Source organism: Pteronotus mesoamericanus, unplaced genomic scaffold, assembly GCF_021234165.1.
Source record: "Pteronotus mesoamericanus isolate MK-2021 breed Mesoamerican mustached bat unplaced genomic scaffold, CSHL_Meso_final contig_90, whole genome shotgun sequence".
NCBI classification, from domain to species: Eukaryota; Metazoa; Chordata; class Mammalia; order Chiroptera; family Mormoopidae; genus Pteronotus; species Pteronotus mesoamericanus.
Genome location: NW_026555277.1, coordinates 2,400,270 through 2,424,292, shown reverse-complemented (window position 1 = coordinate 2,424,292; position 24,023 = coordinate 2,400,270). Strand labels below are relative to the sequence as shown.

At 40.7% G+C, this 24,023-nt stretch overlaps 1 protein-coding gene across 1 annotated transcript in view; it reads left to right on the top strand.

The window, feature by feature from the left end:
- COL4A3 (collagen type IV alpha 3 chain) overlaps positions 1-24,023 on the top strand; it is a 122,838-nt gene that overhangs the window by 88,635 nt on the left and 10,180 nt on the right. Inside the window, exons 27-45 of the mRNA XM_054585603.1 lie at positions 861-953; positions 1,584-1,688; positions 3,486-3,583; positions 4,158-4,308; positions 4,642-4,755; positions 6,468-6,635; positions 9,191-9,280; positions 9,612-9,746; positions 12,200-12,298; positions 13,028-13,117; positions 13,453-13,592; positions 15,531-15,657; positions 16,797-16,877; positions 17,256-17,354; positions 17,619-17,666; positions 18,482-18,667; positions 19,181-19,311; positions 21,762-21,834; positions 23,875-23,946. Of these exons, the coding sequence (XP_054441578.1) occupies positions 861-953; positions 1,584-1,688; positions 3,486-3,583; positions 4,158-4,308; positions 4,642-4,755; positions 6,468-6,635; positions 9,191-9,280; positions 9,612-9,746; positions 12,200-12,298; positions 13,028-13,117; positions 13,453-13,592; positions 15,531-15,657; positions 16,797-16,877; positions 17,256-17,354; positions 17,619-17,666; positions 18,482-18,667; positions 19,181-19,311; positions 21,762-21,834; positions 23,875-23,946 (2,100 nt within the window). The remainder of the gene's footprint in view (positions 1-860; positions 954-1,583; positions 1,689-3,485; positions 3,584-4,157; positions 4,309-4,641; positions 4,756-6,467; positions 6,636-9,190; positions 9,281-9,611; positions 9,747-12,199; positions 12,299-13,027; positions 13,118-13,452; positions 13,593-15,530; positions 15,658-16,796; positions 16,878-17,255; positions 17,355-17,618; positions 17,667-18,481; positions 18,668-19,180; positions 19,312-21,761; positions 21,835-23,874; positions 23,947-24,023) is intronic.

Sequence of the window (24,023 nt, the reverse complement as noted above, 5' to 3'; positions counted from 1 at the left end):
CCGCAAGTGAAGTGTCATTCAGCCCCACTTGCTCATTAACAGCGTCCTGGCGGCTGCTCTCCTGCTCTGATGGCAGAGATGAGCGGCTGCGACAGAGGCCTTCTGGACCACAAAAGTGCAATGATTCGCTCTGCGGCCGTGGCAGAGAAAGTTTCCCCAATGCTCTTGTCCTCCATCTCCAAATCCTTTTCTGCTCTAACTGTGAGTCTTTAGTGAAGGACTCCAATGTCTTAAAACATAGTATCATCAGATTTTCCCATATGTATATATTTCTATATACAATACTAGTCACTAATGTGTTATTAATATTGTTCACTGAGGTCAGAACATTAGCTCAAATCTTAGCCAGCTGGGTAGGCATTATTTCCACAATGACACATGAGGAACTTGTCGGGGAGCCTAAGAAATACGTCCAACCTCACAGACCTTACGAAGAGCAAGGCCAAGATTCAAGCCCAGATCAGCTCCATTTCATGGTCTGTGCGATAACTATACTTTCTTCCCGTGAAAACTAGTTTCCCAATAAATAAGTGCCCTACTGGTATTCACCAATATTTAAGCAGAATTCATATTGTCAATTTTTTTTTAGAATAGGCTCTCCTCTGATAGGCCAGCATGTCGGGCTATTAATTAAAACAAGGCTTAGAGAATAATAGCTGCTTATAAATATTTGTCAGTTGAATAAGAAAGTTTCTATGAAGCCAATTTTGACGCCTATGTAAGCAAAGGCTATTTTTCAGATTCCTTGGAATATGTCTGTAACCCCCTTATTATCATATCCTATAGTATACATCTATTCTCTTTCTGAACCAAGAAAAGCTTCAATATACACACTAATCTTACGATCATAATTTTTTAAGGTCCTAAGGGAGAACCCAGTGTTTCAACATCAGTCCCTGGGCCCCCAGGACCTCCGGGGCTCCCCGGCCGTGCTGGACCCCAAGGCCCACCTGGTGAGTATCACCTTTGCCAAGCCTGGTGCACAGCAACAGATGGCACCCTGGCTTTCCCGGGAAAAACACGGCCCCCATTCTAAGGGAAAAAATGCATTAATTGGCTCCCAAAGAGAGCACAGGCCAGTTTTGTCAGAGAAGCAACCAACAGGCAGGGGACTTGCTCTTGTCCTTTGACGCTATCGAAGTTATCCCATTGGTGCTTCTGATTCCAAAAGAGGACTGATATTCTCTTAAGAAGAATTCGTGAGCAGAGCTGTTTTCATGGGTTTTGGTGGAGGAGCAAGGAATGGTTGCCTGTGGTTAGTTACTACAGTGTCCATAGCTTATTCATTGGAAAATTTAACTTCTTTGGCAGTATGATCTAAAACTTAATTTTGCATGCATGGAGGGAGACTTACATAGTTCAAGATATCTAGAATATTTCCTTTTAGGAGTTAAATTATAATTTCAAAATTATTTGCAGTTCCTAATGATGATTCCATTGCATAGGAATAGGGAGGAAGTCAGGGTTATGGTAAAATTACTTCTTAACATCCAAACATGTCTGGGAGGACACACTGACTTAGACATTTGGTGTTCAGGCAAGATAAAGGAAAACCGCTGATGTGGTTGTATTGTGTTGTTAAGGTCTCCCTGGGCCCAAAGGAGAATATGGTGACCCAGGGATTCCCGGGCCTGACGGCGATGCAGGGATTCCAGGAATTGGATTCCCTGGGCCTCCGGGACCCAAAGGTAAGTCAAAAAACTTAAAACATAAGGTTCATTGTGGATATTTAGAAACTATAAATATATATAATGAATAACATGAGAAATATCCCTAATATCCTTTAAAGTGATGTTTTCCTTCACTCTTAAATGGGAAAAGAACCTTACAATAACATTAGATAAAAAGGTTTAATTCACATTGAGGTATGCAATCTCATCTCAATCATATTTTTTTAAAAAACTAGAAGGAAACTCACCAAAATGATACTTCTTGAGAGCAGGATTATGATGAATTCTTTCTTTACTTCTTAATAGGTGCCTACACTTCTTACATTTACACATTTCTTCACATTATGCATTTCTTTTCTAATTTAAAAAAAAAACTATTAAATCACACATAGCTGATTTCCTTATACACTCCAAAATAAATCACAGAAGTTATTTTCCTTTAGGAAAAATAAATGCTGTTTCTCATCCAAGGGGACACTCCAAAGAAATCCAGATGCCAAGAACTTAAACAATAAACCTGAGGCTCCCCTCTGACAACTACATCAATGTCCTGTCCAGGAGGACTGGGCTGTCACATGGAACTTCACAATTTACAATAATTTTGTGTTTGTTTCAATAATATTTAAAGTGTTTGTCAAAGTATAATCCATTTTTGGTGCTTTACCTCTTAAGTTAGTATACCTTCGATGTTTATCATACATCAGTTCTGCCCAAACTTGGGAATATTGATCCCAATTTATGAGTACTAGAAATAAAAAATGTACTCAGATTTTTCATGTGGTGCCAAGAATGGCTTTGGCTGTAGTTTCTTGGGCACCACATGAAGACAGTCGCATCTTAGCTGCATCCCCTTCTGGAAGGAGACTCTTAACCGTGGGCACCAGGACTGGTCTCAGAGCTCCTGGGAGCAAAGAGTAAAAATGTCCCAGTGAAATCTGAGGAATCCCGTGAACTGACTGTTATTTGAAACTGGTCAAATTAGGGGCACAGAGGAACTCTCTGAAGGCAGCTTTGCTCCATCAGGGTTTCCTCTTCTGAACCACATAACAGAAAAATAATGTGTCTGACTTCTTTATCAATTCTCCCATCATAAGTGCATAACAGAGCAGGTAACTGACTACATTCAGTGGTAGCCATAAGGCATTAGAAGTAATTCTCATGAACAATCCATGCTGAGAAAGGCTAGTCAGGTACCAGAAGTGCTTTATATCTTGACCTGGGTCATGCTTGCATAGATAAATGCATACACACATATAAATATGTATTTGGCTGTACACTCAATATAAAATGGACTTAAAAAAAAATGTTGCCCTGGCTGCTGTGACTCAGTGGATTGAATGCCAGCCTGGAAACCCAAGGGTCTTTAGTTTGATCCCCAGTCAGGGCACATGCCTGGGTTGTAGGCCAGGTCCCCAGGACGGGGTGTGGGAGAGGCAACCACACATTGATGTTTTCCCCTCTTTCTCCCTCCCTTTCCCTCTGTCTAATAATTAATAAATAAATAGAATCTAAAAAAGAAAATGTTGGCCAAATGGTCAACCAAGATCAGTGGTTTAAAAAAAATACTTAATCAAAATTGTAGTGGCACTAAACAACAAAAATGGAGAAAATAATCTCAAAAATTGAGAACCAATGTAATCTGATTTGGAATTGATTTTTTAAATTGCTAATGTAGCCATTGGCTTTCTCTACATTCAAAACTTCCATAAAATCAACAGCTACTTGCTTCATAAAAACACTCAGTAAAATAAGAGAGATACCACCCAGAATCTTTTAACACTAATTATACAACCTTTATTATTTTTTTCCCTGTAGGAGACCGAGGCTTTCCAGGAACAAAAGGATCCCCAGGTTATCCTGGAGAAATGGGAAAGCCAGGGGTACCTGGAGATCCAGGCCTCCCAGGAGCCAAGGTGTTTGAGAATTAAAATTCAGATTGAAATGGGGAAGAAGAGGAGTAATCACAGTTGTCTAGTTAGGATGTTCCTGCCAGTCAGGAGGCTCTATGTGTAGAAATTATCAATATACTTGTAGATGATAAAAGTGATGAATTTTTTAAAGTTTCTCACACCATCCCCCCCTTTTAGGAAGGAAAATAGAAGATGTTAGAGGACAGGTTTGCTTTTCTATTTCTTTCTTAATCTTCAGGAACATTCATATTTAAAATGGGAAAACTCTAGAAAGAAACCTGGATCGCTAGCTGTGAGAAAAAAACTAGAGGCATCTAGACTGTTTACAGAAAATCCTACAAATTCTGGAAAAGTGGAGGCTCTAAAGAATTATTGAACATTATTTTATTTTTTAAAAAAGTCAGCAAATAGAGTTGAAAAGGAGAGCTGATAGAATGGTAATGACCAATGAAGAGAGGGACCTAGAACCTCTATGACGAAGAGACCATTTTCAAGTAAAGAGCCCTAAAGACCAGCCAATAGTCGGTAGGACTTAGAAGCATTATCTAGTAAAACTAACATAATTTCTGTGCTATAGGGAGAACCAGGACTAGCCATGCCTGGAGAACCAGGAACACCAGGTTTTCCAGGAGAAAGAGGCAATTCTGGGGAAAATGGAGAAATTGGACTCCCTGGATTTCCAGGTCTCCCTGGAATTCCAGGAACTGGAGGGCTTGATGGACCACGAGGTACAATAGCAAGTGCGATTATTTTTCTCCCCTGAGCTCAGCTAAAATGCAGCAGACTGAATGTGTAGGTGCTCTAGGGGTGAAGAATTCTCCAACAGAGTTCTAGATCAAGAAGTAGAATCTGTAGGGCCTAATTATTTTTCCATTCGACATTGTTGCTCTACCTTTGTTCCTTCTCTCCTTCTTAATGAGTGTCCTCTATATAAGACATATTAATGGTATTAAATATTGATCAGATTTAAGGGGGGAGAAGTTACAGGAGAATGCTTGGGATAGCAGTACTAGGACCTTGAGTGTTGGCCCCTGAATATATTCTTGGACTCTCTTTTACAGGGGATCCAGGGCAGCCTGGACCTCCTGGAGAAAAAGGACTCCCAGGAAGATGCATAGAGGGTCCCAGGGGAGACCCAGGACTTCCAGGCTTAAATGGATTGGAAGGGCAACAAGGTAAGGGGAGGGCCACAGATCAGCCACTGGATGGGCAAATGGCACAGGACTCCTGCTCTGTGTTTTGCTGTGTAATGTAAGGACTGTTCAGCAACAAGCCCTGGCCCACTGTTCACTGGGAAATGGTATGAAATATAAACAAACCTTCTTGTCATGGATTTGTTACAGTGAGTGCCACCTGTAGAATAGGAAACATGAAGTTAATATGGTGCATTGATTTGTGTCTTGCGAGAAAATATAAACACTAAATATGGATATAGATGTATATTTATAAATATATATATACACACACACACATATAAACTCTCAGAAAAAGTTTTACAAGTATATTAAAGGGGTACATTTATTTATCTTTATTATTAAAATAGAGTGAATTTTCTGTTTAGTAAGTTTTAAACTAAAATACAAGATTTGTCCTGAAGGTATCCAGCCGTGTAATGTGAAAAATGGAGCTATTTATTGAAAAAGACACAAGACACAAAAAAACATTGTACATAGGACAATGAAACCTTGGTCCCTTTCAAAGTAGGCACCTTGGGACCTCACACAGTTCTCCCAGTTGCCATCAGCTGCCCTGCCCTATTATCCTGAATCTCATCGGTGGTCTTAAGTCTCTTCCTTTCAAAGGTGATTTTAGTTTTAGGCAAAGCCGGAAGTCACAGGATGCCAAATCTGGGCTGTAGGGGGGATGAGTCACCTGGGTGATTTGATGTTTTGCCAAAAACCTCTGCATGAGATGTGATGCATGAGCAGGGGGCGTGTTGTTGTGATGAAGCTGCCAATCACCAGTTGCCCATAGCTGTGGCCTTCTGAATCACCCCAATAGTTTCCACGGAGGATATTCAAGGTCAACACAAAATCTGATGCAGATTCATTGCTCTACTTGCTCAGTCACTTTGAATGCGACGGCTGCACAGTACACACGCTCACTCAAGAGCACCTACTGCCCCCACTGACTAGTACAGTGAAGTTGTCGTTGTTCACACATACACACTCCAGTCCACTCTCCTTGGCTGCCAGATTACATCGATGTCATGGAAACAGTTCCCATTATATTAATAATGGCTGGACTTTTTCCAGACAGACCTTGCATGTAGTTGATTGCTTTAAATCAATCTAAGAGAAAGGGTATAACAATAAATCTCAATTATGCAGACTAGATAGTCCAGATAATGGGAAACTTACTCATTGTCTGCCTAATTTAGATTTCAACGAGATCTGTGAGCTATTTCTGGGAAAAGTCCTTTAAAACTGAGCCAATGCTTAGCATACCTCATAAGCAAATCTTTGGCCAAGGCATCAATGGTTGTTATAGTGCTCTTATTGTTTCCAGAGGCGCACTCAATGTGAGTGGCACCGAATGTGTTCTGCAAGTTACAGACTGAGCAACAGTCATCAGTGCAGTCCCGGGATGTGCCTGCAGGACTGGGAAATAGATCTAAGTTCTACATTTTTATTACTGCATGAGACATTGAAACAGAGAATGTTAAAGCCAGAAGGGATCTTAAAGTTTTTATAGGAGGGGAAACCAACCAACCAAACCACCAATCAGTCCATTTAATAAGTGTATGGTTTATTTAGCCCAAAAGCACAAAGCTAAACATTTACAACCATAAAATATTTCTGGTGTTTGCAGGGAAAGCACTTGTGTGTTCTTTTCCTTCCTTCCTTCCTTCCTTCATTCATTCCTTCCTTCATTCATTCATATGTAGGCAGAAAAGGTGAAACAGGACAAAAAGGAGACCCAGGAGTTCCAGGCATGGGTCAGCCAGGATTTCCTGGAGAACCTGGACCACCAGGAATGCCAGGTCATCGAGGGGAGATGGGACCGCCTGGTCAGAAAGGATATCCAGGAGATCCAGGATTTTTAGGGCCACAAGGTATCCTTTCTTGTGCTTTTATTTATTTTTATTTTTCAATTACAGCTGGCATACAATATTGTTAGTTTCAGGTGTACAACATAGTGATTAGATATTTATATATCTTATGCAGTGATCACCCTGATAAATCTATTACCCGTATTACACCATAGTTATTACAATATTATTGACTATATTCTCTATGCTGTATTTAACATCCTTGTGACTATTTTGTAACTACCAATTTGTACTTCTTAATCCCACTTTATTTTAAAGTCTATTTTGTCTTATATAAGCATTGCTATCCCAGCCTTTTTTATTCCCATTTTCATGAACTGTCTTTACTTTCAGTCTGTGTGTGTTTTGATCTAAAGTGATTCTCTTGCAGACAGCGTAAGGGTCTTGTTTTCTTATCCATTCAGTTTTCTGAGGTCTTTTGACTGAACATTTAATCCATTTACAGGCTAGGCCTGAGGCCACTTAACAAGAGGTACTGGGCAAAACAAAGTCAGGTGCTGCTTGCTTGGGGTTAGTGAAACTTCGGGAGATTTAGGAAAGTCCTCAGCATGAACCAGAACAGGCCATTTGTATGGAAAAGCCACTGGAAGTGCTTGGGTGGGCCCAGGAGCTGGATGGGGTGGGGTCTCAGGGAATCAGCAGTTCGGGGTGAACCATGTGAGCCAGGCTGATGAGACTCAGATATGGTGTCTGTAGTCTAGGTGGGGGTGAGGGTGGGGTGGGGGAGGGGTGGGCTCAGGCAAGGAACAAAGGCTTCTGCTGCACTTGTGTGGGGAGAAAGCTATCCCTCCAGCCCACACCCTGAAGCCAGACAATTCAGTTCCTTCCCGTAAGTTCTGGGCACCTTCTGAGCTGCTGCCCCAGTGCCGAATCTCAGAGCAACTGAGTCCAAGTCAGTCAGTGTAAGGGCCGTTTAAGAGGAAGCCCTGGGACTCTAGAAATGTACTGTCTCAGCCACAATCCTCTCTGGTTTTTATAGACGGAAGTTATGGGACTTCTCTTCTTGGCACTGGAACCCTGGGCAGGGGGTCCTGGTGTGGGACTGGGACCCCTCTCTCCTCAGGGAGGACCTGCACTGCCCAGATATCCCTCCTGATTTTTATCCACCACGTGGGTGTGGGACCAGCCCGTTCCTGGTCTCCACCAGTCTCTGTGGCTTCTTCTTTAATCCTTAGTTGTAGGACTTCTGTTCAGCTAGATATCGGGCAGTCCTGAATGATAGTTGTTCTATATCTTTGTTGTAATTTTGACGTAGTTGGAGGAGGCAAGCCTCCAACTTTACTCTGATGGGAAGAAGCTATGAATCTGTGCTTTTTTTCTCCCACTCTTTTCTTTCGCCTTTTCCTTTAAGGTGGCTCTCTGAGCTGGACATGTGCACAGGTTTCTGTCTCTGTGCTTCCGTTTCAGTGAGTGGAAGTTTTTCTTGTGAGTGATTTGTAAGGGGCTGGGGGCAGGGAAGTGGTCATGATGGCAGTGGTCACTGAGATTTCACAGTGACCTAGGATATGACTGTGTTTGCTGTGGAATCCTTTGCATGTGTCACTACTAAAATATATTTGCTAGTATTGTGTTGAGAATTTTGCATCTATATTTATAAGAAAAACTAGTCTCTTTTTTCTTTTCTTATGATTTTTTTTCCTGGTTTTGGGTCAGAATAATGCTGGTTTTATAGAACAAGACAGGAAGCGTTTTCTCCTCTTGTATTTTCTGGAAGAGTTTGTGAAGAATGGATATTCTTTAAACATTTGGTAGAATTTTCCAGTGAAGTCATCTGGTTCTGGGCTTTTTTGTGTGTGTGGGAATTTTAAAAAACTACTAATTCATCTCTTCATTTGTTATGGGTCTAATCATAGTTTTCTACTTCTCCTTGAGTCAGTTTTGTTAATCTGCGCCTCTCTAGGAATTTGTCCATTTTCTCTAGGTTACCTAATTTGCTGGTATGTTTAATAGCTATTCCTATCATCCCCTTATAATTCATTTTATTTCATCACTATTTTTATTGTTTATATGTTTGGGAAAAATATTCTAATATTCTCTTCATGGCACAGAACATCACTGACCTTTCCTCTAGAGAAGAGCCCAGAATAACAATCTTGCAAATTATTCTTTCATTCATACGATGGAGCTGTTATCATGAGCCAGCACTGTCCAGGGCCTAGAGACACATCAGTGGACAAGACCCCACTTCCAACAGTGGGGGACAATAACAAATACATTAGCTTTAAGTTAACTCTAAACAACTGCTATGAAGGAAGTAAAATAAGGGAGTATAACGGAAAGCTATTGGTCATGGACTGGGAGGATAGAAAGGTCCAAAACTTAAACATATTCTATTCTTACCCACAAACGTGATCTGCCACCAGTGACTTTCACATACACGATGCAATAGAAATGGTTTACTGACCCATCTCCTAGACAAATAAGATTATTTTCCTGTTTACACAAACCATTCCTTCAACTCCCAATCTCTCCTTCTAAGTGTAGTTTATTTGATGTTACGGAGCATTTGCTTTTCTCGAGCTGCCTATGTGCTGCCTTGTGTTACTTTGTTTCCGCAGGTGAAAGAGGAATGGTCGGGATGATGGGCTTTCCGGGCCACACTGGCCTCCCGGGGCCTCCCGGGAACCCTGGCCCGCCTGGACAAAAGGGTAAGCGGACGGCCGGGTTTCCCAGCTCTCAGGAGGAAGGAACAGCAAAATAACCTATATTTTCTTCTTTGAGGGGAAAACAGTTCTGAGAGAACCATGCATTTCATTTTGCTGTTTCCTGTGTTTCTTTTTTCCTTTTGAACGGGATCGTGTTTTTCCCTACAGGCTTATGTGCTACATTCACATAACCGCCTGTTTCGGGGAACTTTTGTCAGCTCTGTTAAGCTTATTGGCTGATCTGTTTTGTTTTATGGTAAGCACAGTTAACTTTTGAATCCTTATGAACTACTGAAAGAATTAAGGAATTGCTGTGGTTCCTCCTGTCTGATAGGTAGCTTCGGAATTCCAGGGGCCAAGGGTGAGAGAGGACCCCCGGGAGCCAAGGGGGAAAAAGGAGCTAAAGGACTTCACGGGCCGTCTCAAACATTCCAGATACTGGGGGACAAAGGAGAACCGGGCCTCAAAGGTACAGACTGCCTTAGATTTAGAACCAGAACATCAGGGCTGATTCTGAGACTAAGAACTATCCAGGCAAATCCTTCTGGTTGGCAAACAAGGACAGTGAGGGCCAGTGTTTTAATTTCCTGTCCACAGCCAGTTGGTGGCCAGTTGGTGGCCCAGCCTGAACTAGAACTGGGTCTCCTGTGCTTTGCACAATAATATGTTGCCTCTTTAATGCATAACTTTTTCTTTCTAAGTCAGTTCTGCATTTTGGTTTGTTGTTTTTAAATTTTCACTAGTCGGTTTTTAAATCATAAGCCTCAATACCCCCTATTCGACAAATAAGGTGAAGACTCAACCCTTAGGAAATGCCATATTAAAAATCCTCGCTGAAGTAGAAACCTCTGCCCCAAGTTCCACCATATTCAGTCAATGGTCAGGATCAAGTTTTCTCATTGCATCCGAATCTCATGCTCAAAATCCTTTGGAAAATAATTACTAAAAAGAAAGTGTGTTTTAATTGAAAATTAATGCTCTGGACATTTTTGCTGTTCATTGTTAGCTGTAGCTATTAGACTAAAATTTAAACACAAATTGTTTTATTTGAGTACTTTCTGTGACAGTTTTTGTTCTATGATGGATATACCCAATAAAAAATCAAATTTTAAGAAAACCTGCCTTATGATCTTCTTGACTAATTTTAATCCCAAGTGATTTTATAAAAACAGAGAATTGCTGGATAAAATGAAATATTTGAAGATCAAACTTTTACAACAGAGAAGAATGAAGAAAAATATATATTTGCAGTTGCAAAACCATATTAAGTTTTGAGTAATTTGTAATATATTTTGAGAAGGATTGTACTCAACAAATATTTATGTACTGGGCACATAAGGACTTATAGTCCAAGTAGATTTGCTTTAAATTTAAACATTCTGCACAGGTGTGTAATGTAGACCACGCTAGAAAGACTGAATAGTTGTCTTTCTCAGAATTAGGAAGGACTTCAGAGAAGTGATATTTGACCAGCATCTGGAATGTGATTGAATCCAATTAATTTGCCAACCTAAAAATAAAAAAAGGATAATCATTAGAAAAATCAATTTATAGAAAGTTATTTTTTTAATCCATAAAGGTAGTAAAGGCCTTTTGAATAGTCATTACTTATTCTAGTGTCAAAGAAATAGTTTAGTTCTGGGGGCAAACAAGACTGCATTACATTTTTGCAATGGAATAGAAAGTAATATGGATTTTATAAAAATCTGCTAGAACTGGTCTAAGCCAAGATATGACAAAATAATGTTGCCACAAATGTCCAGTCCTCATAAATTGTCTACATAAACACCACTTCACTGGACTATCCTAGATAATTCAGGAAGTATTAGAAACATTTTGAAAAGAATGTGAATGGCATATCTGTGCCTACATAAACTAAAATTTGACTCTAACACCATGAATGCACAATGGGTACTAATTTATAATTAAAGAATTCCTTTTGTAAAGAACAGAAGGGCACATGCTATTTTTCTGGTTCCAACAAACTTCTTTTTGCTCACCCAAAGTTCAACATGAATGGAAACTGTCATGTTTGTTTGTTTGTTTTGGCTTTTTAAATGCATAACCAAGAAGCAGAGATTGAAAAACAACAAAAAGATCATACTATTTAGGCCTCTCTAATTTGAATACAATCCATTTTTTGAATCTTGATTTCTAACTCAAAGACATCCGCTGCAAATGGATGAGATATTGAGGGTACAAACAAGCATAATTGGGGTCGTCTCCTAAATGAGCCTGCACGAGAGCCTCAGGTACATGCATGGGAAGACAAAGAGTAATATTTTTGATCAGGAAAATAATGTGATCAAAGCCATGTTTTACAAAAGTAGGATGGTGTTATGGGGAAGTTTATGAGCTTTCCAGCCTGCAGACCTGGGTTCAAATCCAAACATTACCCTTGAGTGACAGTGTGGCTCTAGTATTGGTCCGTTGACTACTTAGAGTCAGTTTTCTCATCTCTGCCCTTTCTCTGGAAAGGCTCGAGGAGAGACTGAGATTGCCTGAAGATTAAATAAGATAAATAAAATAAAATGCCTGTCATGTACTAGTTATTAAATAAACCATAGTTTTAATAAATGGATTGAGAATGGGACAGTCTAGACAAAATATGGTCCTCTATCATTACTAAAATAAAACAAAAAGCTGTTCTTAGGCCATAAGTTCTTATACTGTTTGTTTAAAGTGTAAATATAATGATAATTGCTAGGCCTCTGAGTGCTAACTCACGCCAGTCACTGTGCTAATAGTTCACACATATTCTCAGTTAATCCTCTTTTAAAAAAGATTACGTCCACATCTGCCCATTCTCTTAACAAATATTCCATACTCCATTATAATAATACCTCATCAGTTTTAATCAGGATGTAGATAACCCTGAGACACTTCTAACCTGTATTTTTAACCCACTGTTTTTAACTGCAGGATTGGCAGGGAGGCCGGGGGAGAAAGGAAGCAGGGGCACTCCAGGGTCACCGGGCCTAGAAGGGCTCAGAGGGCCACCTGGACCAGCAGGACCACCAGGTAGAGCTGATTTTATAAGAGGAATATCAGGGTTTAAGTTTTCCTTGATCTAAATGTAACAAAGGTGTGTTTCTAGTCTTCCAACAGAAATTTGCTTCTCAATTAAACCAAAATGAAGGTGTGCATAGTCAGCCTGTGTTAACTAAAAAATATGAAGACAGACGAAGTTCCATTTTTATACTCAAAATTTTATTTTGAAACTGCTACCATGTATTATAAACTTTAATTTATCACCGTATCACATATCTTAGAGGAAAATCAGATAATGCTTTAGGTTTCTGAATTTTCCCCTTCCTTTTTTAAACTAAGGTTATCAACTTTGCAAAAAAATTTTTAAACAATTAAAGTGGCTCCCATACTCTCTATGATCACATCAATAGCATAATATATTACATGGCAATACATTTTCAGTATAGAAATCTATTACTCTCTGGTTACAGCCCACCGTAGTGCCCCCCCACCCCTCCCACGTTTCCTGCTGGCCTTGGTTCTAAGATGATTTTGATGGTAAAAATCCAGGCCTGCTGACAAGAATCTAACTGTCTCTAATTTTATATTTCTGGGTCCTCAAGCCCCTCCTTATATGAAGGCAAAAAGGCAGCTAACAAGTACTTAAACCAGCTGGCCTGGCTGCTCTGGATACATATTTTCATGCAAGCAAGAAATATTTATTGAGCGTCCTGTGTCCAGAGGCTACACAGAGCATGTGACTGTTTATTTGTTCTCCAGGCCCCAGAGGAGACCCTGGAAGCACTGGAAGCCCTGGAGGACCCGGACCCCGTGGCCCGCCAGGAAGCATGGGGAACATGGGGTTACCAGGTAAAGTGGATAAAACCCTGTTACGAGTTTACAAGTTCATGATGAGCCCCAATTCTAGATTTTTTGTGTTGTTTGTTGTTTTGGTTTTCCACTTCTGAGAAAGCTGGTGTAAAACAACTAGATTTACTTTCAGACAAATGTATTATGCACAACTAGAACACTAATGAGAACAAAACAAGTATTCACACTGTGTTAAAACCATCCATTATGACTACCTGATACATTAGTGATACAGAAAAGTCAGCTTCCTAGGAGAAAGGTGGTTTTTGCAAAGGCCAGAGGTAAACAAGATGTCTGTGTTTAACTATTTTATCTGATTTCTTTCCTAATTTCAGGGTCCAAAGGAGAGAGGGGAACTTTGGGACTCCCGGGTCTACCTGGAAGACCAGGCCTCCCAGGTATTCATGGTCTCCAAGGAGATAAGGGAGAGCCCGGGTACTCAGAAGGTGCAAGGCCAGGACCGCCAGGACCAAAGGTACACAGGCAACTGAAGTATTTACATTTTGATGATGGAATGAGTCCCTTTAAATATGTAGGATAGAGATTCAATGTGGGCAGAGGATATTTTAAAATTATCATATTTTCAAGTAGTTATTTGGTTTTTTAAATCTTATCTTCACAACTGAGTATGCCTATCCCACACTGAGAATTAAGTCAACTTAATTCATTCCCACCGGTTTCAGCTGCCAAGGAGTTTAAGTGCGCTGCCAGAAGGAGGCAGCGATGAAAGGCTCACACAATCTAGCAGAGCAGTGTTTGTTGTTCCTGTGACACAAAGCAAGCCAATCTCTGCTGTGGACTCATCTCACACAGACTTAAAAAAATAAATTTCCGTACCCTGTAATGAAAAACACTTGACTTACTAAATTATAATAAAAGACATAACATAAAATAAGTTTAGAGAATCATCAAGAAGCACACAAAATCCTAAGATACATATATTTATCCTAATTGTTTTGGAACTTGAATTATTTTCATTCCATTACATGGAATTTTATTTTGTTTCAATGTCGTGCTGTTAACTGGAGGTTGCATTTCAAAGCCCTTGTTAGCGTGCTGTACCAATTAACAACCAAATGTTTCAGTGGGGCTCAGTTGTTTTTTTTTTTTGTTTAGGTTTACTTTCTTACAACCTTTCTGTGACAATAAGAGCCAAAGCTAGATCATTAAGAGAATGATTACTAGAAGTTCCCATAAGTGGGAGTTTTAACACAGGATTCCATGCATCCCTAAAGAAATCTGTGGGACCCCAGGAAGTCTGTTAATCTCCTGAAATTGAATGTGACATGAATGAAAATTTTTGTATGCAAGGGTCTGTATTTTTTATCAGACTTTCAAGAATATATGACCCCCCAAAATATAAAACTTGTTACTTAGGGGTCCCCTTCCTTGACTCTCTTTTGAGCCAATAAAATACTACCTTTCCTAAAGATTTCCACCAGTCATGTTCTCCAGCAGTAATGGTTAAAACAACAAGGAAGAAAAGTTTTAGAAGCCACATGGACCCAAGAAAGCAACCCTTTATTACTTGGAGCCCAGATAAACTTCCTTTGCCCTTTTTTAGAGTAGGTCTTCAGACAACCAGGGCGATGCTCTTTCCACTGAGATGTTTCCTCAGTGAGGAACCATTTTATGCTTAACTCACATTCAGTTAAGTAACAGCTTCATTGAGGTTTAGGGTTTTCATAGGGAACCACAGAAGAAATGTTCAGAACTGTATACTGAACACAAAATGAGCTGGTTTTACCAGGCTAGCAAATCCTAGAAACAGAGTATATTTTAATCAGCTACTATGGAGATTTTGTAAGTAATGACCAAATCCATATGTGCTGGCTTATCATAAAACTAAAGTACAGATTTAAAGAAGGGGTTGTTTTTTGTTTTGTTTTTTTTACATCTGATTGACATACATTTATTTTTATGCATAGCATTTGTAGAACTTATATTCCTTTGGTCTCTCTTTCTTACCCCTGAGTTAATCATCACAATTCGAAATTATACATCCGTGTGATTGAGCATCTCCCCACTGGTCTCTAAAGCTCCATGGAGGCAGGGGCTGTATATCCCCATATCTGAATATGTCTGTTATTACACTCCCAGGGAGAGCCAGCTCCATGGGCACGTGACCCGTGCCGTCACAAAGGTTGGGTGCTAAGGACTACTCTCAGCTGCCACTGTCTTGAATTGCTTTACAAAATTTTTAAAGGGACCTGGGCCCCATAAAACATGTAGCCATCCTGTTCCCAGCACCCCTCACAGCGCTGGCACATAGCAACACTCAATAGGAACTGCTAACTAACCGACTAGATAACAGTGATAGTAAAAAATAAATGCAAACAATAAAGTTTATACTTAATTCCGATCACATATCCCACTTACGTGAGAATTTTAAAGGTGTTTGACTGAATTTAAGGGAGAACCAGGATTGCCAGGTGACATGGGAAAGAAAGGAGAAAGAGGACCACCTGGCCCACCTGGATATTCAGGGCCTGCTGGACGTGACGGAGCCCCCGGAAGTCCCGGAAGCCCTGGTCTCCCAGGTGAGCAATGGCTTCACAACTCCGAGAGCTGGGAGCAAGACACTTAGCAAGGCTCTCACCTCCTAGAATCATCTCTGCGGACAGAAAGCTATTTAGGCTTTTGTACTATAGTTGCTTTTATTCAACTTTGATCTTCAAATTCTAAGACACTAAGAAACAGCAAATTACTCAGGAGGAGCCCTATTTACTGATCAGCCAGTTTGGTGGACTGAAGTCTAAAAACATGCTCCCATAAAGAAAACTTCTAAGGTTCTGCCTCAAGGAATTCAGCCTAAAGATGTGAGACGTGAGTTCATTGACCAATCTTATGATGGTTGTAATAGTTTGCTAGGGTTTCCAGAACACATAGCACAGAGGGGGTGTCATAAATAACAGAAATTTATTCTCTCACAATTCTGGAAGCTGGTAGTTTGAGATCAAGGTATTGGCAGGGTCGATTTCATCTGAAGCCTTTCTCCTCGACTTAGAGATGGCCACCTTCTCCCTGTGTCTGTCCTCTGGGTCCAAATATCTTCCTTACAGGGACACCAGTCATATTGGAGTAGAGCCCCTCTAGTGACCTCACTTTAACTTGCCTCTTTCAAGACGCCACGTCCATGTATAGTGATATTCTGAAGTACTAGGGATTAGGACTTCAATGTATAAATTAGGAACCCACACAATTCAACCCTCCACACTGTTGTGATTTTTTTTTTTTCCTAGCATGTTCCCAGGTTGAACTTTGGCTTTCTATCTTATTTACTTATAATTCAGGTTTCCATTTTTGTTTTGCTTTACTAAAAACAACTGCTAAGCTACTGGGTTGCAGCTTCAGGTCTTACTTAGATAATATTTAAATTATCTTTTCAAACATGGAATGGTTCAATGAATCTGCTGTTCATTCCCAATTAAAGCAAATCAGATACCAAATGGCCCACGTGATCCCTGTATACACATCTTTGAAAGTGAGGCAAGGCATCTCTGCTGTGCTTCTCTAGGGAAACAGCACCCAGGACAAAAGCCTGAGGTGACTGGGAGCAAGTCACCTGAAGACGAGCGTGAGCACAGCTGACTCTAAGAACCGACCATTTCAGTCATTGTTGTAACCACTTGTCTTCTGGTGTGTGTGTGTTTTCCCTTCCCTCTCTCTTCCTGCATAGGAAAGCCAGGACCGGATGGTGAAATGGGGTCTAAAGGAATGAAAGGCTTCCCTGGATGTCCAGGAACCAAAGGCCCTCCAGGTTTCCTTTCTGTACTTTGTCAATTTCCCATTCCTAGGGAGGGTATGTTTTCTTCTGAGTTTCAACTGTCAGGTTAGCTGTATCTCTGAGCCATGACTGACCTTTAGAAGGTAGCTTCCAGTTTCTCAGTCCTCAGACAAAAATGCATGAAAGTGAGGGTAGGTACTCCTGCCTACTTCAAAGGCCTGTCAAGCTAGACATTCCAAAGTGATAATCCGCATGATTGTATTTGCCTGCTCACAGTTTTCATTGTGAATTCAGCTTCACATAACCACAGTTCTGACAGCTGAACACCTTTACCAGAATCACCTACATCTGGCACATCGGGGCATTGACAAGAAAGAAGTAAGTCCTCTCCTTGAATGGCATTTTTTTCAGGCCCCCCAGGACTCCCAGGAAATCCTGGACCAATGGGTATGAGAGGTGACCAAGGACGTGACGGAATTCCTGGCCCAACAGGAGAAAAGGGAGAAACGGGTACAACTTGCTCATTATCTTACTACTAGCTTTATTTTGCATGAAATAATTAGTGACATTATTAATTACAATTAACAATTAATAATTAATTAGTAAACCATCACTGGTCTAGAGAGTCTTTTCTCACAGAACAAATGGCGTTCTGGAGGCATGATAATTAAACTTTCTGTTGAGAAAATGAAATTGACCGAGCGGAACAATTATGCCTATATAATGAAATTAACCTCATATTAAATATTAATATACCAAAACTACCTCTTTCAGGTTTGCTGGGGGCACTTCCAGGCTCAAAAGGGAAACCTGGTGCTCAAGGTGAGCAGTCCTTCCTTCCTGACCTCAGTGATTCACATTTTCAAGGACAGCATCTAATTTAATAGGCTTGATGTATAAAATAAACAACATACTGAATTAAAGAAGTCCCAGTAATAACATAGACTGTTTATATTCTTTGTATTCTAGTGAAAATGCTTAATTGTTACCATCACAACACAAAATGCATGAATTAGAAACTGTGACCCAATTTTGGAATTTACTATGAAAGTCTTTAAAAATAAAAAGACTTCTTACATAGTTGCTTTGTTGCTGTTAACAGGGTTTAAATGTATCACTCCCTAAAAGGATGCAGATGGAATTGGTAGCTTTGGTGTTCCTTTGTCTGGATTTAGCCAGGCGACACTTCAAATGCACACATCATTGTCATGAAGGTCAGCATTGCGTGCTCTGCTGAGTTATCAGTGATTAAATAATGTCATTGTAATTTGAGCTCATCCAATAATAATGATTGTGGCTTACATGTACAGAACACTTTAGACTTTACACCATGTTTTTCCATCTCACTTTTCTGTTTATTATCTCACTGGACCTTTGAAGAACTGAGCTAGGTCAGGTACTCCCTTCATTTTAAAAATAAGAACATGTGAAAGTGAAGTGACTTTGTCAAGAATAAATGGTTAACTGAAGGCAGAACTGAGTCAAGACCTATTTTTTTTTTTTACCAGCTTCTTTTAAAAAAACATGGTGAATCTTCACACATTTAAGCAAAATGTCTACATTACTAGCAATAACCACAAACCATAACTCCCATTATAGGGGCATTAGAGAAACTGATAAAACCTTTCTCTCTGCAGGAGCCAAAGGAGACAGAGGAGCCCCAGGCTTGCCAGGCCTCCCCGGCAGGAAAGGGATGACGGGAGACGTTGGGCCGCAAGGACCCACCGGGATGGCAGGATTCCCAGGGCCGCCAGGGAAACCCGGTGCAATCATCCCCGGCCAAAAAGGAAACCGAGGTCCACCAGGCTCAAGAGGAAGCCCAGGTAGAATCTACTTTCAAGTAAGATAAAAGAATGAAAATAATGTTCAGCATCAGAAGCTTCCCATCTCCCTCTCGTGTGACCTCGTTGCCTCTCTGTGCCTCTGGTCGTCTCCATCTTCCTGTGCCCACCAGCTCTGCCATAGAGCGCGCTAGAGCTGCGGTATTGTTGGGGCACACGGGCCTGTTTGGGAAATTAGTAAATACCAGGTTAATCAGCCTAAAAGAGATCGATGCACCCATTCCCCAGTGAGCTCCTACGACGTGTCAGGTCCGAGCGAGGCACAGGCCCTGCTCCAACAGGCCTTCTTCAGGCAGAGGCCGTCCTGGCTTTGTGCCAAACGCCCCACTGGCGTGACCGCATTCTGTCATTACCATAGTCCCATCACGCTCCCAAAGGGGAAAATTGTTCGCCACCCTGGTAAGGTACGGGGTTTGCACTTCCTCCAAAACAGTCACCGACAGAACCGGCCAAGCGCCCCAATATGCGGCACTGACAGGCTCTTTGTGAATTCAGGTGAGCCTGGTCCACCCGGACCTCCAGGGAGACACGTAATAGGCATAAAAGGAGAGAAGGGCGTGATGGGCAAGCCTGGCCCAAGAGGCCCCCCCGGAATGGCAGGAGACACAGGGCCACCAGGTCTTCCGGTAAGTGTGGAAAATCATTTTGACCTCTTTATCCTTCCAAATCGATAGTCGGCATCAGATGTACAAAAGGCAACCAAATCTTCCCGTTTGTGATGCTTCTGTGCAGTGCACCCAAGGGAAGACAGAGCCCAGAAGGTTCAAAGAAACATAAGCATTAGAGAAATTTGGCTTCTAAGAGCCCTCTAAAGTTTGGGGGCTCTTACAGGCCCCACTTCTCTATGTCATTCCTGACCTTTTCTTGTCTAGATTCTAAACAATTCCAGGGATGGAAAATTCAAAAATACCTAGGCAGTAGGGATCACTCTAGAAGACAACATAATTTTCTCTGTTGATATGCTTTCAGAGTTGCATGTGCTGTCCCCTAAATGTCTATTTATTTTCGTCCCATGACATACAGTACTTACTTTCCAGTGTTTGTAAATACCTGCCATTTCCTTCCAAATACAGGGGTGGGCAAAAGTAGGTAAATAGTAATAATAAATATAATAATGAATAATAATACAAGAATAAACTGTTTCATGTACTCACAACTGTGGGCCTACTTTTGCCTACCCCTATATTTTCTCCTCTGATAAATACTTTTTTTTTTTTTTCAAATTCAATTTAATTCTTCATCAACCCTGCCTCTCTATTCTAAATATATCCTAGTTTGTCACTATCTCCCTTAAAAATACAGGCCCTGGGAAAAAACGGCATCCAGGGGAACTCAGTACTCTGTGGAGGGCCTGGAGGAAGTGTCTCATTATCCTAAACATCAACACTTCATCATCCAACCTAAAACCCACTTGGGCAGCTTGCCCGTCACGTCACCACATTGTTGTCACACATTGAGCTTAAGCTCAACGAAAGCCCACATGCCTTTTCCTTATGAACTGCTAAGTTTTCTCCTCTAGTTCTTATCCTATTGTTTAAGACTTAAATGTAGGACTTTTGCATTTATTTTTCTTAGGGCTCATCTGGTTCATTTAGGCCCATGCTCCCAGCCTATTAATATCTCTTGACTCCGTCTCACTCAACACCTCGGACATCTTCTTAACTTTCCGGCTCCTCTGTTTACATCACATTCTTGGAACCTGATGAGGAAATCAGAGTCATGTCCTAGATGTTCTGTGTTTCATCAGGGATGGGTAGGAAGGTACAGCATAGCTTATTGTCAGGAATCAAGTTGCTCTCAAGATTTCTTAGTATTTGGTTTCTAAAATCTACCTTTTGAGAACCTTTTTTTTAATTTGAAAAATGAGATATTTGCCCTTCTTCAGTCTTAAGTATCTCTCATATTGCCCATGATTCTTTGAAAGTAGCAAACGCTGATCCTCTGGTCACATCAAAAGTTCTTCCAATGACAATTAGATGTGGAAAGTCTGGTTCGGAAATGCGATCTCCCTTAAATCTTCTGTGGGTGCCAAGGTCTTAGGCTTCTACGTTTACACTCACAAGGTCATTCTTCTTGACGGATGTCTAAGCTGGTCTGGATGTCTCCTTGCATGGAAGAGCTCCCCCCTCCCTAAGGGCTGGGCTTGGCAACTGGGCCCTCCTCCCTTGTTACCCTTGCCAGACCTTAAAAGCCTGGGAGTCCTGGATCAAATGGTTCTGTTTGCTCTCCCTCCTTTTTTTAACCTTGCACTACCACATCCAAGCAATAGGACTGCATCTCACCTTCATTTGGCCTTGTTGCTCCAATGACCGCTGGCCTAAAGGGCAGTCTTGTTCTTGGCGTTTATCATGTTCATTGTTTCTCAGTAATAGTGAATTCTGTCTCAATTCACATGGACGCTGTAAGAGCAGATTTTACATACACTCTGACATGTGGCTCTTTTCAGAAGCCCTGCTCCCTCCCCTCCCCTCTCCTCCTGTCTTTGCTGGAGCATCTCATGGCCACAAGAGCAGTTAGTGTAAGCCTCACGAGGAGGGAGCCTCTGCTCCCCGTCCGACCATCGCATCCTTGCCCGAAGCGTGCGTGGGAGCTGCCTGGACCCCCCCCTCCCTGCTCCCATCCCTGGGCACTTTACTCCTCCACTCTGACCAGGACTAATTTATAACTCTGCTGGCTTGGTTAGAATGACGGTGGGTGCTACAATTCAACACCCTGTCTTTGCAAGAATTATGAATACAAGTTATAATTATTATTCTGGCAGTCCGCTGCCTGCTCTTCCTATCCAAGTGTATCCAATACTCACACAACATTCATGAATGTCAGAAGTCATGTTTGCTCTTGGGCTTAAGGTTAGTTTTTATTTCTTTTTATTGAAAATGACAGTCCTAAGGAGCCATCTAGGTGGCTGAGTTACAGGAGGTGAAACACTGGATTGGAAGGTTAATATGATATGGGTTAACTTCAGCTCATTCTTTCCCAACATATTATATCCTATTTGCTTAAAAAAAAAACTGCAGTAAATATTGTGATTTTAAAAATTTGTCTGTGGTTCTGCTCTCTTTTATTTAAAATATAGGGAGCACCAGGAACTCCAGGTCTGCCAGGTCTTAGAGGTGATCCCGGGCTCCCAGGGTTTCCAGGCGTGAAAGGTACTGTTTTTGTGCACTGCTCTTTGAATGCAAATATGATGACCAAGATTCATGTTTCAGGACACACAAATGTTTACTGAACTCCTACAGTCAACCCAGACAGTTAGGGTTAATACAAATAAGACCTCAGTATTATTGAAGAAGGTAGGCTCCACCAGCACCCAACCAGGGGCCTTAACAATTAAAACCATATTTAAAGATGAAAACTACAGGAAAATGAAACAGAAAGTTTAAAGTGGTTACCATTGAGTGTACTGAGGTGTGTGGGTTGAGGGGGATGGGAAACTACATTCATATCAACAGTGTTGTTTTTTGTTATTTTATCTTGTGCACATGTTTTTTAAAAGCTGAAAATTTAAAAGAATACTTTAAAAGCTGAACATCTAAAAGAATATTCACTTACCTGTTTATCAATGGGGGAGGGGAAGTACATTTTATATGTAGATTTAGTCTTTTTTTTTTCTTTATGGGGCACATGTATTATTTTTAATCAGAAAAAAGAATGACTGGGTTTTTAAGTTTAAAATGTTCATACACAGAAACTTAAGCTTCAGGTTTTAGAAATTCTCCAATCTTCCATAAGGGTGCTATGATCTTAAATGAGGTTTTGAATATGGAATTGATGTCTTCGCTGGTTAAATCCTGTTCATTGTTTTTGGTGTGGCAGAGAACCTATTATAGATTGTAAGATGCTAAATACTAAGTGTAGCCAAAGTGAATGAAGCCACATTTTCACAAAGGGAAACTTTTTCCAGGCCTTTTTACAAAGGGAGAATAAGGTGGAGTTCAAAGAGAGCCTTTTTAATGCCTTCCACCACTGAGTCTACAAGGAGCAGATTAGCTAAGAATAAATCAAAGCACATGATCCTGAGGGGTCTTATTAGACACTGGGCTGGTGACTACTGGCAGGCAGCCTGGGAAAAGTGTGTACCACCTGTCACCCGCCACGTCCCACAACAGGACAATGTCTAAGGCTTTTATTTTTCAATTATATTAAGGCCCCCCTAAAGAAAGAAACATTCTGGTAAGATATTTAGGGGTATTTGGAGAGGAGGTTCATAAAATCAGTTTTCTTAAACTATATTCCATGAAACATTCAAGTCCTCTCAGATCTCAGAATAAGACCACCTATCAGCTGGCACTGCTGAGTTTGTACTTTATGTAGAAATTTTTAATCCCCAAGGGGAAAAATATTTAGGCTTCTTCTGGTGAATATTAACACCTTCCTCAAGTTCTGATATCAAGTGGATAATGTATAGTGTAGTTGCCAGTTTACTTTGGTATAAGTTTTTTATTGTATTTCTTCTACAAGTGTTTTATTTAGTATGAAAGTCTAAGTAATCACATGTAATATCTACATTATTTCAAAAATTTTTATGAGTATTTATCCAAATCAATTGTTCTTGGTACCTTTTATTCATGTCAAAGAGTGGTAGAGAAATCTTACCACTTTCGTAGTTTCTATCAAAACAGATATTCTATAGATACTCATGAGAGTTCCTATCATAATTAACTCTGGGCTGCTAGTAAAGCTAGAGTAGTAAGCTGAGAAAATGCAGAACTATGACAACCAATATACTTTACCAGGAAGTGTGCTATAATAAAATAGGTTTTAATGCCACCTCATACTTTACCTTAAATATTAAATTGAACTGCTTTCTGAACTTCATAGTGATCTCTTAGAAACTCTCCCCCTTTGGCAGAAGAGGGCAAAGGGGGGAAAGCTGGGACAGCTGTAAGATAATAACAATAAAAAATTTTTTAAGAAAGGAGCTCTCCCCCTTCAGGGCTACAACACAAATTCTTAATGCTCATCTAGAATATAGTTTTCAATAGTTATTAAACACGACTGCATCCAAATGAAACGCCAGGCGCCCAGGAACATAATTTGAGTTGAAGGCTGTCACCGGGTGTATCACCTCCAGTCGTACCTTCAGCGGCCATCCTTGGAGTCGCTCACCATCCTGAGGATCCAGGAAACCCGTTGTTCTAAGTGGGATCGCATTGCCTCACTCTTTTTTTTTTTTTTTAAATTTTTAGGAGAGAAAGGTGATCCAGGACCTCTGGGACCAACTGGACCTCCAGGGAAAACGGGGCCTAAAGGACCACCAGGTAAACATCATCTCCTTAGTTTGTTCTCCAGGAAGAAACATAACTCATGAGCAAAGCCATCATCTTCTTATGTTCAT